This window comes from Pogona vitticeps, chromosome 2 (genome assembly GCF_051106095.1).
Source record: "Pogona vitticeps strain Pit_001003342236 chromosome 2, PviZW2.1, whole genome shotgun sequence".
NCBI lineage: Eukaryota > Metazoa > Chordata > Lepidosauria > Squamata > Agamidae > Pogona > Pogona vitticeps.
In genome coordinates this window covers 137,559,684-137,579,242 of record NC_135784.1, presented here as the reverse complement: position 1 = coordinate 137,579,242, position 19,559 = coordinate 137,559,684, and the positions used below count along the sequence as shown (strand labels likewise).

The following is a 19,559-nucleotide window of genomic DNA, read 5'->3' as shown; positions in this document are numbered from 1 at the left end:
AGTCTGGAGGCTTGAGGTAGTGGGTTGAAAATATATAATTCCTGTAAAAAGTAAGAAAAATAATCTCACTGAGGGTTACAGAAAACCTTGAGGTCCTATAGAAACCAAGGTGCTGTTCAATCAGCTGAGAGAAATGTTTTCTGCAGGGTAGGTTGGTCACCATGTGTCTCAAAGGCCATTTTGGGGGGTTTTGGTCGTGATGCCCTCTCTGGCCAAAGGGGGGAGACTGTTTCCTAAAAAACAACAATGCTCAATCATCCCAAACCAAAACAAAAAACAGCCCTCCCACTTTCTTCAAATAAAAAAGGACAGTGACTTCTCCTCCTGCAAGCCTCTAGAATATATGGCCTCCAGAACCTCATAGCTTGCCCACCCCTGTTTAACCCACAGTACCAAAGATTTCACCGCTCAGGGCCTTGAAAGTGAGACTCAAACTCACTTCTGTTCCCATAAGGTAACATCCTTTGCCCCCGATGGTAAATCTGAGGCCCACTAAACAGGCATCTTCTTAAGAGGAGAGATGGAAAAGAAGATGATTTTGTGACAGAAACAGGAAAGTTGAAAGACCTACAAGCAGGCTAGTCTAAAGGCAACTTTATTGGGAAGGCCAAGCCACTAAGTATTGTCTTGTTAAATCTGAGGCTCTCTCTTCACACATCCACTGAACTCCAGGGCCACAGAGGAGGAAGGTCGCTAACTCCTCAGGAAAGCAACATGCGGCGCAGCTCCTGGCTGGAGGTGACAGGCAAGGAGCAGGCGAAGTTCTCACAGAGGTAAGCAGTGGCTTTCCCCTCTTTCTTCTCCAGTGAGGACAGGAAGTCAAGCTGCTGGTACAGGAACCCTGCTGTATCTCCATCAGCAAGAATCAGCACCTGAAGCAGAGACATAAAGGAAGGCGGTCTTAGAAATCTGCCAATCAAAGGACAGCCTAAGGAGCTTTGTGAAACATACCCGATGACCTCCCTAAGAACCGTTCACCTGTCTAAAGTTTCAAAACCTGAACATCAGCCTTGCCAGACAGGTGTAAAACCTTTGCACACACCCTCAAGGGCCCGGCCCCTTTGGGACAGAGGCTGTACATGGGCCAGCTATTCAGCTGCATGGCAGGGCAAAGTGGGTAGAGGGCATTGGGCTTCCGAGGATGCACCAGCAAGCAGCTAAGACCACAAAAAACCATAGGCTGTGCTTCCCTGGGTTAGTCGCTGATTTCCTTCCCAACTTTTCTGCTGCATGAAGCACACAGTTGACTCTTATCGGCTGTGTGAGTTAACTTTTTCTTATACCACTGGCACCTCTGAAATGGCACATCTTGCTCTCTTCCCTTCTGTTTGTGACACGCTGTAATCTTCATTATATCCATGACGCTGGTTTGCTTCCCTGCTCTTTAGCAAAGCTTGAAGCACTGTTTCCTCCCAATGAAAATCAGGCACGCACACACAGAGCCACAAAATCCATCAATATATATTTTTCTCCGTATAAAAAAATCTTATTCCCTTACCTGATACACCCAAAGGGGCCTAAATTTAAAATACAAATTCCCTGTTGATTTATAACATATTAATCTATGAATCTACTAATCCAAACTCTTATTCCTAACTGTATATGCCTCAGTAGTTCTGAGAAGACATGGCAGTGCTTTGGATGCAAACACTGAAGAGAATGGCATGGCAACTGCATGTCAAATGCGTAAAATCACCACTAATCAGGCTTGAAAAGATAGACAGCACAACAGGCACTGGCCACAAGCTATAGATGCTTAGTTTTTTAAAAAGTGGGAATCCAGACATCCCATACTCAACAGCCTGTGTGGACACAATTTTGTTATGAGTGTTTGGGACAGAAGATGCCCACGGCTCCCATCTTGTGCAGGCATTCCAACTAGGAGACTTCCTGATCCTTTTCAGTCATAAGCTTCTGACACCAAAATTAAAAGAGCTCTTGGAACAATCAGCATCTTCTCCGTGTGTGTTCTGTTGTCTTCTCAAGGGAACACACAATGTATAAACAATACAACTGCCTCTAGCAGCAGAATGAGCTGAAAAGAGGGAGGTGGAACATCTTGACCTTAATGCAAGACATCCAGTGGGTGCCGGTCGCCTTTTGCTGAAGATGCCGAGGGTATCCAGAGTTCTCCAGCTGAAGCTCTGGTGGCAAACTCTGGTACAGGCAATGAAGCCTGAGGAGGTAGGAATCTCTCACATGTTATCCTGAAATAGCAAGCTCTCTAACAGGACCAAAGGAGCTTGATTGTGTCATCAAGCCCACAACAGTTTACTGATGGGAGATTCTGGACATGGGGAGAGAAGCCAATGTGACTCATTCAAGCAAGGCTCCCCTTACCCAAGCCCTGCCCCACTCGCGATCTGAGGTTATGTGCTGTGCCATACAGCAGTTTGGAGGAAGGAGTCAGCACTCCCCTCCTCTCTTCCTGCCACCCTCTCTCCTTCAGCCCCATCTGTGCCCCAGCTAAGCTGTGATCAACAGAAGCATACTGCTCTCCACCTCCGCGTGCCCAGCAGGCTTCAAACATGCCACTCTAATTGAACTCAAAGGGCATGAATCACTTCAGCAGCACGCCAGCTTCCTGTTTTGCACACAGGATTCAGGCCCAGGCCAGATTCTGGGCAGCACGACTCCCCTAATGCTGGACTGCTGCACGGTCGTTTGAGGAACTGAAAGTCAAGTTAGGCACCCAAGCCTAAATGGCAGGTCCCTTGGACCTGCTGCAAGCTCAGAGAACCAACCCAGACAAATATTAGTTTTATTTTACATAGGTACTACAGACCAGGGTGGGGAAACGGGTCAGTCCGAGGGACAGAGGGGGCCTCTGAGGAGCAAATGGATGGCCAGGTATGGAGCCCTGCCTGCTCAGAGCTCCTTGTGCTGACGCCACAAGTCCTGCCTCCTCTGAAACATCACCAAAGGTTGGCAAAGAGGGACCCTCTTTGTCGTTGGGCTGCAAGGTCAGTTCCCACTGGCCAGCGCAGCCAAGGGCGAGGAATGCTGGGACTTGCAACCCCCCAAAACACCTGGAGGGCTGCCTTTTACACCCACCTCCTTTCACCTTTCTCTCTGCAGAGGTAAAAAGGGAAATCATATAAACGTCGTCATGCATTTCCAAACTATGTGTGGGAAAGAGAATGTTCCCTGGTGGCTCCCTCATTCAACAAGAGTGAGAAATTAAATTAAATTTGGGCAAAGTTGAATCTCAATGGGGCCCTTTCGCACCAGCTTTCATATGCCAAACTTATACCAGAGATTACTGCTGGCTTACTGGGTTGTTTTGGAGCAACAAATCAAGACCATTTGTTTGGACATCACAAGAAGTGAAAGCATCCTGGCTGCTTGTGCAAAAGGACAAGTGAATGATTTGCATGCTGCTCATTCAGTGTAAACCAAGTGATACCAGAAAAACGGGCCGGTTGTGTGCAAAAGCAGCCCCTCTCTTTAGCACAGGAAGAAACTGATACAGTAGGGACTTGAGCAACTGAATGAGGGGTGACTGTTTATAAACCTCAGAAAATGAGGCTTATTATCTTAGCAAGATGAGAGTCTCGTGGAACAGTGGTTAAACTGCAATACTGCAGTCAAGACTCTGCTGATGACCTGCGTTCAATCCCAGAAGATTCACTTAGCCAGCTCAAGACTGACTCAGCCTTCCATGCTTCTGAGCTTAGTAAATAGCGAACTCGGTGTGTGTGTGTGCATGTGTGTGTGCATGAGAGAAAGACAGAGAGAGAGAGGGAGCTTGGAATGGTTCCTTTTCCCAAGAATAAGAGAGCCCCTGCTGGATTTGACTAAGGACTCCTCTAGTCTAGCTTCCTGTTTCCAACAGTGGCCAGCCAGATACCCTCAAGGAATCTCATAAGTCAAGAGCAACCCCGCTCCCTTCCCTGCCACACCATACATTTCCAGTAGCTAATACTGTAGTGAGCTATACATTGCTCCTGAACATAGAGATTCCTTGCACAATGAACACACTTTAATTCGCTGGACCTAGAGCAAAATGTTGTAGTGGTCACATCCAGCCACTTTCTTTTTCAGGATACTCTATTCTTTCCCCACTTCCCTGTGGCTTTTTGACTTATCCCCCTAAAACGAGAAATCTTTACCCACAACATGCTATTGCTTAGTTCCCATTGGGCTGTTCTCCACATAAAGGTCTCCTCTCATAGAAGTGCAGGTTTCTGAAAAGCCTCAGGTTCCCACAAGCCTGCAGATACTCCGCTGCACCCACAAGCATGGTACAGTGGACCCTCGACTTACAGACGGCTCGATTTACAGACTTTTCAAGTTACAGACTTCTCTGGCCACAAAATTTAGGTTCGCCTTGCAGCCTGAGAATCGACCTACAGAGCAGAAAAAACCCAAAATGGAACAAAAACTGCCGGTTACAGGATTAATCAGTTTTCAATGCATTGTAGGTCAATGGAGACTCGACCTACAGAATTTTCAATTTGCAGCCACTGTTCCAATACGGATTAATTCCGTAAGTAGAGGGTCCACTGTATGGTTCTTGCTGAATTTAGTACTAGAATGTGATCTCCGAGTGCATGCCTTCACAACAGAACCATCCACCTCCCCTTCTGCGCTTGGGCTCAGCCCCATGTTGTGCATAAGCATCCCTCAGTCTGACCCTTCTGAAGCACCCTATCCGTATAAAACACTCAATGCCTGCTTGGATCTTGCTGCTTTTTACATTTAAAATGTCTCTCTGTCTTCTTCCCTTTCCCCTCCTCTTGTCCCTTTCATGACACATACACTGACTGAACGATGCCTGACTGCCCCTCTAACTGCCTTCTCCCTTGCACAAACCTTACATCTCTGCCTGACAGCCTCCGTTCCATTAAGCCCCCCCCCTCTTTTCATTATACTCCATGATTTGTTTCACCCCAGAAAATGCCCCAAACGCGTCTCAGCACCCTCCAACGCCCCCTCCTCCCCGGCTGCAATCAGCTCTTTCATTCTACAGCCATTTCAAATGGGGCCTTCCGGGTGTTTTCTAGGCCAGATCAAAGCAGCAGAGGCTCCTGCCGCAGAGTCATCAGGTCACCCCTGTTAGAAGTGCTCTAATCATGCCTGAGAAATGAATGGCTGCAGCGCTAATTAATTTTTACAATACAGAAATTATTATTAGCTCCCCTGGGTCTTGGCCGTTAATGGAAAGTGTACTGGAATGAAACTTGTCAAAAGTGAGCATCAGCCACCTTTGTTCAAGGTGTAAAACAGGGCAGGCCATGTGGAAATCAAAGACGATGGGAGATACGCTAAGTACTTCTGTCATTACAGGACAAAGGACTTGTCTCTCTCACACACAGGTCAGTTCATGAGGAAATGAGCAGAGGGTGAAAAAAAACACAGAAGGGGTAAGAAGCATCACACTGCTATCGTATACGCAGACAAGATCACAACACCACGGTGTGCAAGTGCGAGCTGGATCATCACACTCACACACAGTGCCCTGAAAACAGAGTACCTCCCAGCACCAGATCATACTGAGGAATGAAACATTAGGACTGTGAAAAATAAGGCAACACATCAGTAATTCCTAACTTTGGCTCCCCAGATTTTCTTGGGCTGCAACTCCCAGAAATCCTGGCCCAGGTGATGAAAGGCTTCTGGGAGTTGCAATCCAAGAACGTCTGGGGGACCCAAGACGGGGAACCACTGCAATAGATCACTTCTGTGAAGCACCACCTTGCTGAAACGGGAAGCCTGATGCTCTAGACACTAGCTCCCTCTAGTGGGAGGGAGGATTATGGACAGCTGCATTTCAGGTGTACATGCAGTACAGTACCCATAAACTTCTTGTTTACAGGTGGGTTATGTACACTTGAAATGCAGCTGAATTCATCTGGTGCTGCTGGCTGATATAAAGCCCTTCCTTCTACTCCTATCCCTCAGTCAGATCCACTTGCCACTCAGGGAGCTCAAACAACAAGCTTTCACTCAGGGTTTAATCTCAAACCTGCTGTCTCTTTGTCCCTTGCCCAAAAAATATCAGCTTCTGCTTTTAGACCTGATCATCCAACAATTCCAACAAGTTCTGAGTCAGACAGATAAAAAGATAGTGAAACCATTTATAACATAATACTTCCAGCAGACTGTATTAGATGAGTCAAAGCTGGGGTCAATGTTTGTCACTGATTTCCCAGTAGGTACAAAGAGTAAAAGTGACTGGAAATAAACTCTGTATTTTGTGCACTTGTTGCACTCACATAATCACAGACTGACTTCTGAAAATACCCTCAGACACCAGCATCTTAACATACACGTTTCATCAACCCAGGCAACCTCAGTGTTGATCATAGACAATACAAAATCCAGCTCCCATTTGGCTCTCAGCACCATGCTAGTTATACCTGGTTCTGGATGAAGTACACTACCATCCACCCACTGAACCACCCTTCATCCTCCCAGTCAGCATCATCCTCCAAGCGAGGTAGCTCAACGCAAATGCATATTTTAAAAGTTTTCCATCCTAACCTAGCATATTTTCTGCACAAATGTAAAAACCTTCCATTTTTGCCCAGTGTCAGTTATTCTTTTGTCTATGAACAAATCTAGTACTATCAGTCAACGGCATATCTCAGTGGTTTGACATACAGTGGTGCCTCGCTTGACGAGGATAATTCGTTCCATTGAAATCACTGTTAAGCGAAATCGTCGTCAAGCGAAACGAAAAAGCCAATTGAAATGCATTGAAACCGGTTCAATGCGTTCCAATGGGCCAAATACTCATATCCAGTGAAGATCCTCCAAAGGGGCAGCCATTTTCGGTGCCTGTAAAGTGAGGAATCCATCCTAAAACACAGCGGGGAGCCATTTTGCACAGCGGGCGGCCATTTTAGAGCCGCCAATCAGCTGTTTAAAAATCGTTGTGTAGCGAAAAATCGGTTCCCGAAGCAGGGAACCGATCATCATTAAGCGAAATTTCACTATCTAAATATCGTTTTGCGATCGCAAAAACTTCATCATCAAGCAGTTTCGTCGTTTAACGAGGTAATCATTAAGCAAGGCACCACTGTATTACTATTAGAGTAATAGTAGTAGTAGTTTTATTAGCTTTATTTGTATGTCACATTTCTCCCAACAAGGGACCCAAAGTGGCTCACAACATTAAAATTCACACAATTAAGAAACACAATATGTTAAATATTAAAAGATAAAAGAAACAATATATTTACACACACTTCATGTCCTAAAGAGTTCCTCAGCAAGCTCAACTGTAAGAGCCACCCCTAATAACCATCCATTCCTTTCCTTCTATTTTTAACCAAGGTCTGCTGTCAAACATCTGCCACAAAACAGATGCCTAGCCTATCTACTCTCTTTGGAAAGGGTGGGTAGAATCCTATCCATCGCACCCCTGAAGGATATATGCCTCCTTCTCTTTCCAATCTCTTTCTCCTAACGCAACTCGTCTCTCTTGCTCGGTTCCTCCAAAGCCAGGCCCGAGGGCCTTCCCCATGAGCTTTCCATTGTGCCCACGCCACCTCCCTAGTGCACGCAGGCCACCTTCACAACAGTCCCCAGCCTTGCCCTGCCCTGCCATCCACACCACCTTTTCTTCGTTACTCTTTTGTCTGCCATTCTCTCTCCTTGCCTTTATCGTGAGTTCCAGAAGTGATTAATTACCAATTCATGTCCAACCTAAAATTCATTAATTTGTTTTTTTCCGCCGCCTCCCTGAGGTCTTCTTGCTCAGGCAGGATAAAGGAAAGCCAGAGCATTAGCACTCAGTGGACAAAGGAGATAATAAAATCCTTCATAATTACCCTTAGACCATTTGCAGTCAAGTTATTTAGAAGCCAGAAAGTAAACTCCAGCTGGAAGCTACCCACCATCCACCAATGTTCCAGAATGGAATGGAATCATGGCTTCCCTTTTCCCTCATTGACACCCTTCAAGTTTTAAGGAACATCTAACGTTTAACATCAGGAGAAGCTCTTTTCCCCCCATTTCTAAAGTTTTTTTTCTTGAAACTACAAGTCATTACTGCTAAACCAATTAATGATAAAAACACTCTTCATGTGGGAGCGGTCACTCTTTTGACACAGTTCAGTCCCTTTGTTCAGTTCCTCTGATGGATGCTGCTACTTAAGAGTCATCTCCCTTCTTTTCTGCCTGCGCTGCCCTCAGCCTCCCATGCTGTGAGAGCAACATTTAATCTGATCATCGGTGGTGACCCAAATGATTTTCTTCAAGTGCATCCAAGGGATCCTCATGTCAAAGAGAGCAATGTTGCATCATTGACTTGGACCACCATCCGTAACAGAATTAAGCAGCAGTGAGAGTGAATGAGATCACAGTGGGAAGGAAGAGAACAAGAATGTCACTGACAAGAATGGCAAAACAACGAAGCGGATTTGTTTTGCAAACAACACCAGGTATCATCCAAATTAGAAGGCCCTTTTTAAACAAAAACAAGGCTCAGCCATAGGCAGCTGTTAGATGGGAGCTAGGAACCAGGAGTGAAGCTGGGGATTCAGAATAGGGTGATTAAGTCAGAAGACTTCAAAGACATACTGTAGGAAGCACAGAAACACACCAGAACCAGGATAGCCGTATTTCTCAGAGGAAGAAATCTTTTGTAGGCTTTCCTGTACAAAAGGGATCAATGGCCAACTAGATGGATGGGGTCAGCTCAGAGCAGAGAACACTAGGAACACAATCCAAGCCACAGGTTTCCCAGCACACCACATGGGGCAGCTCACAACAGAGCTAAATGTTTTAGCCTCGGGAGCTGTCGACATTTTGCTCCGACCCTAAATCAAGTGCATTTTTAACATTTTTCAAAATTACTACACCTTTCCTTCTTGCTTTCCACATCTGCCAGCTTCCAGCACTTGGCACAGAAGCCCTGTACAGTGAAAGAAACCTGACAAACTATTCCTCACATTCACCACTGCTTGGAGTTAAGAGACGAACAGGGCTGTGTCAACTGAATGAAGTTTTGATCCACTACATGACCCAAAACTGTGATGGACTTACACAGAACATGTTATGCAATATGATCCCATCTAATGAACGTACTTTAGTGATCAGTATGTTTCATTACGACTTGGGAAACCTTTTTTTCTATTTAATTTTTTAATTTTTAAACTACTAGGAATAGGGTAGGGAATACAAAAGGTAAAAGGAAGCGTAAGGGATGGGGAAAGGGTTTTGAGGATAGGAGGACACAGAGTATACAATCATTCAATCTATTCACATTAGGTATACATGCCTCTGATCTGTTCATTTTTCAATACAAAAACAACTTTGTATTCTTTTTTTATATAAATATCTACAGTATATACTGTTTGGTTATCCTCTAAATATCAGCTTATATTCATGTTTTAATTTAAATCTAAGTTATTCCAACTCTATCAAGAAATCGAGAACAATTATAAAATACATCCCCTCTTTCAATTTCCTTCTGCCTTGGACGCACATACAGCCTGTCTGGAAAGATATCCATTTCTAGCACTTCCCATATTTTCTCAGTTTCTGTGCCTCTATTTTCTTCCAGTTTTGGGGAGATAAAATTAAATCCAGGACAGTAGTCTGATTTTTAACATCACCTTTTCTGACTATTATAGCTGGGTAGCTCACATGGTAACTCTTAATCTCATCTATGTTACCTGGCATCACTCTCAATAAAAACTGTTCTGGAGTTAATACAGTTTCATTTAACTGTTGTTTAATCTCTGATGGTTTCCCTTTCATCAGGTCTTCTACCTGGCTGAGGTGCTCATTTACCTGCTGAAATCCTGTTATTATAGTCATTTGCATGGTAACCAGCCATTCTTTATCTGGCAAAACTCCCAACCGTTGATCTTTAACATTTTCGGATGTCATTTCCATCTTTCCAATACATATGGTTTGTATAAATAATATTTTTTTGATTCCACTATTTTATCAACAAACCAAACCCATCATCATAAACCACCCCTAGGTATGTCCTCCCCTCCTTGCCCAGATATTACAGCAATATTATCAAAATCCACACAGTCCGACCAAAAGAGAGTCCAGACTAAACATCAAAGAGGGCGCCAGTCTCTCTCTCAAAAAAACAAAAACAAAAAAAAACAGACACGTCATAGTCCTTTAATAACTCCAGACCTGATTTTCTTAGGTCCTCCGTCTATTTATTCTGTTAAGTTCCTCTCGCTGATAAGCTGATAATTTACTGTCCGTTGCTCCCGGAGATTTGTTCTTCCTTCCAAAACCAAAGACGCTTTTGTTATCAGAGTCCTATTCGACTCTAGTCCTGGCTTCTCCCACTCTTCAATCTACGTCGCCATACTGATGATTCATCGCCTGTTTTTTATTCCCAAAAGCTTATGCCTCCTGCTCCAAAGACAAGATTTTACTTTCAAAGTCCCGCTCAAACTAGGGAGAAAAATCCAGACTACACAGCATTGACAAGATTTCAGTCCCTTGAAACCTGTTGAGTAGTATTTCCTCTGGGATTTTTTTCCAGAAACACAAAATTTTTCCATCTCACTGTGTATCTCAATGACCTTGAGCCAGCTTGCTAATTATAAACTTGCTGTTTAACAGTCAGTTCACTTTGAAAAAAACAAGCTGGCAGGCATGGCTCGCGGCTTCCTCTTTCTCCTTTCGGTCAGGTATTTTCACTTTAGTTTCTTTTACATCTTAATGAGGTTATTCATAAATCAAAGGCTTACTTGGTTACTGTATATTTTTGGCCATATTTTTGCTCTCGTTCCTCGGGATTTGGGGGTGGAGTTTCACACAGCTTTCTGCCATAAGATGGCCTCCCATCTCCGGTCTGTGCTCGGATAAATTTTCAGAGGGAAGAAAGACCCAGTTGCTGCCAAATCTTCTACCTTCTGGGCTCACCATCTGCTTCGGGATGACCTCTCCTGGCCTCCTCTTCGGTCCCCCCCCCCTTTCTAGAGGGACCCCAGACTGCGCGGTTCCAACTTTTCCCGGGAGCTGTTGCCAGGAGCTGCTGGCTTCACTGCTATCAAGCTCCACCCTCTCGACTTGGGAAACCTGAGTTTAAATCCCCACTTGGCCATGAAAATTCACCTATAGACTTTGCCCCAAACACCAGAGCGTTTATGAGGAGAAAGTGAGAAGAAAGAGCCATCTGTGTCACCTTGAGTACACTGGAGGAAAAGGATGTAAATGTAACAAATAATATTAAAAAATAGAGTCAAATTACTGTTTTGATAATGTTTCAGTTGTTTCTACAGGCTTTGCATTCCAATTCATTTTCTGAATGTACAGAAGTTGCCAGGTTGCCTACATCAACATTTCAATTTTCTCCATATCTTCATGAAGTCTACACAACAAAGTATTAATCCACCATTAATACTTCCTAAAGTAACACAGCTGTGCCCTTGCCAGTGCTTCTGATGGCCCCATGAAGATGCAGTGGCATACTCCACTTCATGCACCCTATTCAACCCTAAATTAGGACCAATAGTGTACAAACTGGAGTAAAGAGTTAAGAGGGATATTGCATGGGGAAAACTACCACCGGGTACATAAATAGCTAACGAAGCCTCGAGCAGCACCAGCCACTTCCCTCATGGAGGCCACGCTCTCGCTCCAATTTGTAGAAGAGAAGTGGCAGATGGGCTCTGAGAAGCCTGGGTCATGACACATGGGTTTTTCCCTTACTTGCTATCTTAGCACAGAAAACAGCTGTCCTTCCAACGCTGACTTTGCATATGGGGTAGCTGAGGTAAAGCTGCCTTTGCTTTCCACCTTAAAATTGCTCCCTTTGTTATTGTTGCTTTCTTTTCACTTCAGGATGAATGGTGCTATGTGGTTTTGTGAGGGAATTAATTACTGGAATTACCAAATTAATTACATTTGCCGTGGCAGCTTTAACCACCAGCACCTTACCCCATGGTGCAAAGAGGGATGTCAAATGACGTGTCCACATTTAGTTTAAAAGAAACCTCTCTATCTGGCTTGTCTGCTCAGCAAGCCCATTTCCGGGAGTGGGGTGGGGGTGGAGTGTGTGAGTCAGGACTCTTTCATCACCTACATGAAGGAAGATCAATGGCTAGGAAATAGGTGCTGCAAAGAAAATGAAGACACTGTGTTTTGCGTACAATCTGTCTGTTTTATTCCACCTTTTCTCCAGGTAATTCAAAGCAATACACATGGCTCTTCTCCCTATTTCCATGCCATACCCACAACAGCCCAAAGAAATGGACATGAGCCACGAAAATTCATATAGAAATTCATAACAGTGGGTCTTTAAGGTGCCACAACATTTTTATAAGTTTTATTTCGTTTTACTTGTTTTACTTAGCTGTGTTTTGTTTTTGTCTGACAGGCTTGCACAGACTAGCATGGCCACCTCTTCAAAAATCATAAAAACCCTGTGAGGTAGGTAAGGCTAAAGTCACACAGGAAGCTTCGTGGCTAAGTGGAAAACCAGACTAAGTCTCCTCAGGTGTAACCAAGACACCAGGCTGGCTCGCTAGGTAACTCATTCTACCACATCGCCTTTTCTTTTACTTGATTATTCTGCCTGAGATTACACTTCCACCTAACTTGTCTACTTATTAGACACGGTAAATTGCCACTGTCCAGTCTTGATCAGTGCAGTCACACAGCCCATGGTAGACCAAACTTCTATCTCAGTTTAATTTGTCACCTTGATTTCTGTCATGATCCAGCACTGCTCCAGAATTCAAGAACAGGGCTTGGCCAAAGACATTTGGTTGCTTGAGGCTGACAAGATGGCGCTTCCTTCCACATGCCACTAAAACTGAACGGACTGTCTTAATACTGGTGACAGGAGACCACTATACCTGAAGGGAACGTCCTCCATCATACCCAGGACAGGCTGTGCAGAGCAATACAGTTCTCCCCTCCAAGAATGGGTGGGTGGGGAATACCTGGTGGATTTAGGAGGAACTGACAGGAATGGCCTCTGCTGCTGCTGCTGCTCAACATCTGTTGCCTGAGACCCAACTAGTGCCTGTCTCCTGTTTATTCCTACAGTTGTTTTGTAAATGTATTAAAAGTTAGGTCAAGGTGTTACTTGATGGCATCTGGGTGCTTAGCATCACAAAATGTCTGAAATTGTCTAACAATTGTTGCTGTGCCTTTCAGTTACTGAGCATCCATAGCACTCAAGAGGCCAGGCAAGGGACTGTGAGATGAAAAAATTATCCTGCAATGCTGAGCCAGGCTCTCTCACCCAGATGAGTTCGAACTAGTTTGTTCTTCCCCTGAAGGAATCTATGGCCTGGTTCTAACCTCCCTTGTGCTATTACTGAAGATGCTCCCGACATGGAGTATTCTGCACTCGTGCTACAAAATGCACTTGCATTGGCCCGAATCCTGCTGGGTATCATCTGTGTACTCAAAAGAGACTGGAAGTTGCCACCACTAATTGACAAGGCGGAAGTCACAGATTAGTCATCTGCCAGATCATGGGTATGCTCTCTATTGCCACTCCCTGAATGACCAAGCAGAGGGTAGCAATTCGTCACTGATGCACTGAACTCAAAGAAGAAGAACCCATGTTGATGGCAGGAAGTTGCGGCTCTTTCACAGATCCATGCCTTGAAACACCTTTGAACAAGAGGGTTGAATGTCCCTTTCTATCTCTTCCACTCATGGAAGAAAATCAGAAGGAAAAAAACTACTGTACTTGCTTAACACCATCTCCCCATCCCACAAGAGATAAGAAACATTATTCCTCTAAGATTACTACTCACAGAATACACCAGTCGGTATGGCCAGTGAACTGTATTCCAAAAAAAGTAATCTTTCGCATACTTAGTTATACACTGTTAAGTCAGAACTGACTTATAGCAACTAGAGACGGGGATATTCGTATTTGTAAACCAATGCTAATATCTAACATCCCAGGTGCACCTAATGTGGGCTCAGCCCCCAGGACCACTCACGCATCCTGGAGCTGCAAAGGTCCTGCTGTTCCTGCCAATCGAGGCACCAACCCTGCCCTCTCCCTGCTCAACTGGCCACTCAGCAGCCTTGAGGGGAGACTCGTCCTCCTGCTCCCGCCCCGCCTGGAGTGGCCAGCCGAGCAGGGAGATGGCGGAGTTACCGCCACAATTGGCGGGAAGAGCGGGACCTTCACATGAGTGGACACATTCATATTCATGAATATGAATATCCCCATCTCTCACAGCAACACTTTATCGGGCTTTCAAGTTAAGTGAGATTATTTATTCAGTGGTTTAGGTGCTTGGCTGTGGAGCCAGAAGTTGGGAGTTCAGTTCCGCACTGAGAAGAGCCCGCTTGTGCGGCCTTGGGCAAGCTGTGCAGTCATGGGGCGCCCCCAGAAGGAAACGGAAAATCCTGTAAAGGGTCACCATAAATCAGAACTGACTCGAAGGCACGTTATTATGATTTACCAGTTCCACTCCCCCAGGGAGCGTCCATGGCCAAGCGCAGATTCAAACCCTGGTCTCCAGAATCCTAGACCCATCACTTTATCCACTACACTGCCCTGAGGTACCTAAATTTCCCCCATCCCTTCCCTCAAATTCCTAACCCTGTTCCTCCTATCTTTGGTGAACATCCTCTTCTTTCTTTTCCTGGCTCCCACAGCTCTTGGAGGGAATTAAGAGGAAATCAAATTAAACAGGGAGAATGGAATTTGATTTCCATGCTGGCTGATTTGATCACATTCTCTTCTCTTCTCCGGGCTCACTCCGCTGGTTCATCTGGGGACCCTCCCTCCCACTCCCCAAACATGTTCAGGTTGCAGAGAACAACAACAACAACAAAAAAGAGCTGATACAGCTGTTAGGAAAGGAGTAATTCTTTAACCCTGGCAGTGGTAGATGCCAACACAGTGCTTTTGACAGCTGCAAAGTGGGTCACTGCCTGTAATCCTACTAAGAGAAGGCAGCAGCTGAGACAAAGCAGGAAAAGATGCGTGAGCCCCGCAGGCAGCTGCAAATGGCTCCAGGTACAGAACAAAGCAGAACAGGGGACGATCTGGAAGACGCCAGGTACTTACTCATTCGCCTTACAGAGGATGCCAAGCCAAGCATTTGCCACAAGGACAGATGCTCCCATCCCCAGTTCCCTTACAGCCAACCTTGCTGGCCCATTCTAAAACCCTCACGTATTCTGCTCATCACCAAATACGCTTTGTAGGTACAATGCCTACCCACAAGATAGCAATTGCTCCAGCCACTTCTCTGCTATTGAATCCAAGGTACCTCTGATTGACTGAAGCAGGAAGAGATGCCTGTTGGTCCATAAAGAGGATGAGGCATTAAAAGTCAGTAAATGTTATGGCTTCAAAGCCAGAGTGTACAAAATGTTCAGAAAAAAATATTCATTCAAACATGACCCTCCTAGACAGTCAAGAAATTTGACTTCTACACTTAAGATTTATGATGTCTCAAACATCTGCAGAATCTGGCACAAGAAGTGGCTGAGACGCTCAGCTATTCAACACTCTTATCTATTTTCAGGAATCCCAGTTTCTCTGTCTACCCACCCGATCTCTATCCCTATCTTCTTCACAAGCCAAAGCAGCTCGTCCCTTACTACCGCCTTTTGCCTACTTTTACACATCACTAGCAAAATAACTCATGAAACTCCATGTCATGCATCTGTGAAGATTCTCAGTCATCCAGGTGAGGTTATCAGGAAGTTGAGTCATGGCAGCTGGACTTCTTTCTTGTTAGGTTGAAACGTTCCGCTACTCCTCCAAGTAGCTTCTTCAGACTGCCGTGACTCAACTTCCAAATCCACATAATGCATTTGGAACAAATAAAAAAAATATTCTAGATGGCTTATGTATGGATTAGCCAGAACATCAACCTGCTTTAGCACAGAAGGAACTAACACACTGGCAGACCTGAAGGTACCCAAACTGCTGTTTGAATTACGAGCCTCTGCAATGGAGGGCCATAGCCTAAGGTGTGTTTTAAGCATGACTTGCCTCACCTTCTCCCCATAGAGGAGCCACATAAACTTTACAGCAAGATTTTCTCCACTGCAATGCAGACACCATTCGTTTTGCTAAGAAAACAGAGAGCCTTTCCACAGGGAATCTAGAAATTCAGATGCATGGACAATTGAAGGACGACAGCTGGACAAAGCAGATGCGATTGTGACAAGTGTTCCCCTGTCAGAGAAGGAAAGGCCGAGAGTCCTTGAAGGCTCTAGGTGGCAATATTCTTTTGCCAGGAGGAGTTGCCATTAACTCCTGTCAGTGGAGATGCTTGGTGCAACTTTTCCTTGGATTTAAAAAAAATTATAGTAAGCTGGAGCACTTGGGATGTAGAACATCTCCCATAAAGGGGAAGAACCCATGGAAATCAAAGGACGGGGGGGGGGAGGGGAAGCTGAAAGAACAGGGGAGCAAAACCCAGAAAGAGACACAGCAATGGGAGGGTTCTTTCCTCTTGCAAGGATTTTACCCCATGGCATTCTACCTCAGGGCAAGTTATTTCAGAAGACAAATCCAGCTAATATAATGTAGCAAAGCCTATATCCAGACCAGTCTCCAGATCTACAACTCCCATCATCTCAAAAGATTGCATTGGTTGGAGATGGTGGGGATTGTAGTCCTGGGCAGCCAAAGCATGGCAGGTGGGGAAATGCTGCTTAAGAATGGGACCCATGCCGAAGGGAGAACTGCTGACATGCTGCTTATTCCCTCGCCAGCTTAGGGACTCAGGAAATCCCAGACAGATGGCAACCCTTTCCCCTCTGTGTCCTGCGGCTGTTTGGGCTTTCCCGCTCTTTTGTAGTATCCCGCCAGGGAAGGCAGGCTTGCCACTCCCCCTTTCAGCCCATTACTTCGGATGTGAAGTTGGAAAGGCCTCCCACTGACACGCCCACACACTCACAGCTATGCTGATTGGGTATTCTGGGAGTTACCGTCCAATTCTTGGAAAGCAATTCCTCCGAGCTGAGCTTGGATTCGGCCACCCGGTGGCAGCGGGCCCACCTTCTCCCACCCAGTGCTACTGCCACTGCCTCCTTGCCTTCCACTTCGTTGCCTATGAGGCACCCAAACCAAGGGGAAGAAAACCTTGCCTTCCATAGCTAAGAAAGCAATTTTGCACACACGTATTTGGGGGCAAACCTCGCTAAATGCAGCGGAACTTGCTTCCAAGCAAGTGTCAACAGGACTGTGCAAGAAGTTGAGGTTGTCTGGCTGCCTCCTTTTGTATTGTGCAGAGCTGGACAATTTGCGGCTCTCCAGATTCTGGAGGACTGCACCTCCCATCGGTCCTGGTCAGCCCCAGCCCACACTGAGGGACGATGGGAGTTGCAGTCCAAGAACTTCTGGAGGGTTCAGAAGACAAACACTCTGGTTGTAATGTCCTGTGCTCAAGGATCTGGTCTGTTGTATTTTGATGAAGCTTTCCTAAGGGTCCAGAGGTGAGGGTCAGGTATGTTGGGCAGGGGGGAGAAAATGACAGTCGCCCCAAATAAGCTGCTTTTGTACAGCAGGCCAGACAAATGCACTGTGCTAAACAGAAGCATGTTCAGAAAGGCTTCTCAGCTCTACACATACATAGATCTGCAGGCGCCGGCACCTTGGTCAAGAAATCAGACTCAGAGGCAGTCTTCAACCTAGGGAACTAGAACTCTTGGGTGCAAACCCACATTAGCCTCTCCTGTGCCACGGTCACCCATTGGTCTAAAAAAGATTGAGGAAGATGTTCACAACCCAGCAGTGAAATGCAGGCTGTACCTCTTAGGACTGCTAGGATAGATCAGGCACATGCCTTCAAACCCTACCCTCCTGACCCCGGCGGGGGGGGTGTTCATCCAATCTCCACCTCTTGTTTAATCCTGAAACTCCAGGCTTTCTAAAGGCTTGCCTTTCAAAAATACCTCTTGTTGAAAGGTCAGCATCTTGAACGTGGCTGGCTTTCTCTTCTGAGTCCTCTGGGGTTCCCAGCCCTGTCATTCTATAATCATCAATCCACTTCACTCATCAAACTTGACCTAGCTAGGACCCTGTTGAGTGATTTAGCAACTCTCTTTTCCCAGCTCTGACTTTGAGAAGGCCATCTACTCCCCAAACATCAACGCCAGGACAGAAACACCCAGTGTGCAATGGCACAAGGGAAGAGCCAGCTGCTGGCAGGTGAGTCTCACCCTGTTTGGAACGTATGTAGAATAATAACAGTGCAGCAGCTCTCTGGTGTCGTCTTCTGCTGGATTGCCACAGACAACAACCTGTCCAAAAAACAAAACAGAAGCAAGATGTGCTTTGAATCTTCCCTAAAGAGCAAAACACAGCCGGAAAAACCCTCAACGGAGTCAGATCAGCAAAAACAGAACCACCTTGGACTCGCAAGCAGAAGGAAAGGATTCCGTTCTCATTCTCTGCCCACCGTCTTTATGCATAAGGGGCCTGTTGTATTTCTCAGTTGAACCAATGGGACTTCTCAGCTGATGGAACCAAACCAGGAGGGATCCAACCCACTCAATAAGAGGAAATGCCAAAGCGAAAGGCAAGAGCGGAAGTCATTTTGTATAGAAAGGCAGATGTTGGGTTGAGCAGCAGGGTGTGTTAGGGCAAGCACATTCAGACATGAGGAGAAGAGTCCCGCCATTACTTTGGGGACCTGACACACCAGCAGAGGTATCGCTTAGAGCTGCCATTCATGGATTCAGGCTGGCTGCAGGACTAGGAAATGTATACGGCACTTTGAAGACTGGTGGCTCTGAATGCACAGAAGCTTACAGAAAGCACACCAAAACTGGAATGCAAACAACTCTTTGACTCATGGAGTCCTCTCCTTCTACAGGGCTGGGAATGGTGAGGGGAGATCCTATGAGCTATTCAGGAGCACTGACAACTGATGAGACCTCTGGCATAAGACCAGAGATGCCCAACTCTCATGACTCCTGAAGGAGGCCAGCAAGGGGGGGGGGGCAAGGCACTGCTAGATCTTGCTCCCCTTCCAAGGAGGCTCAAGTTTCCAGATCTGGGTAAGTATACACTTAAGTAATGGTCAATCGACTGATTCCTCCCTTAAGGCAATTATCTGCTCTGTCCCTTCTATGTTGCAAGAACCTTTTAAGCGCCAAAGCAGCACAGCTATACTGTCAAGCACCATTATCCATACATTTGGTGCAGGAGTGACCTCAGTCAAAGCTCACTGAAGAGAGTTGGAGAGTGAGAGCAAAATGCAGCCAGAAAGGGAAGCAAGAGATCATACATTCAGGAAGGATGCAGAAGCTGTCTGGCTCACGTCTTCCTCCCCCCCCCCCGGGCACCCCAAGTGTGGTAGAGTAATCAACACTGACCAGTGACAACAGGGTCACAGGAAGGATCAAAGTGTCCCATGACAAGCAAGTCAGTTAGATGGCCAGTTCCCAGCACCATCAAAACACCCCCCCCAAAAAAAAACCCCATCAAAACAGAAAAGCAGAAACCTGAGTGTGGGAATTTTTCTATGTTGGATTACATGTATAGGTAACTGCTTAACAACCCTTAACCAAGAAATCCTACAGACTGTCCCCTTCTTCTCCCTCACCTTGTTTTTAACAGTCTTGACATCATACACAGCACTAAGAGTTCTGTCTCTTCAGTTGCTCCATGTTAAAAGAAAAGCAGT

General features: G+C 45.7%; 1 protein-coding gene across 3 annotated transcripts in view; it reads right to left on the bottom strand.

Moving 5' to 3' along the window:
- Positions 1-579: 579 nt before the first annotated feature.
- Positions 580-19,559, bottom strand: part of SPATA20 (spermatogenesis associated 20) — a 51,721-nt gene continuing 32,741 nt past the window's right edge. For all 3 annotated transcript variants that reach the window (XR_013541009.1, XM_072990620.2, XM_072990621.2), the window contains exons 15-16: positions 18,091-18,171; positions 580-872 (exon numbers count right to left, since the gene is read on the bottom strand). Coding sequence is in view for 2 of the 3 variants with exons in the window: in XM_072990620.2 (XP_072846721.2) it covers positions 702-872; positions 18,091-18,171 (252 nt within the window). In the remaining variant the exon portion in view is untranslated. The remainder of the gene's footprint in view (positions 873-18,090; positions 18,172-19,559) is intronic.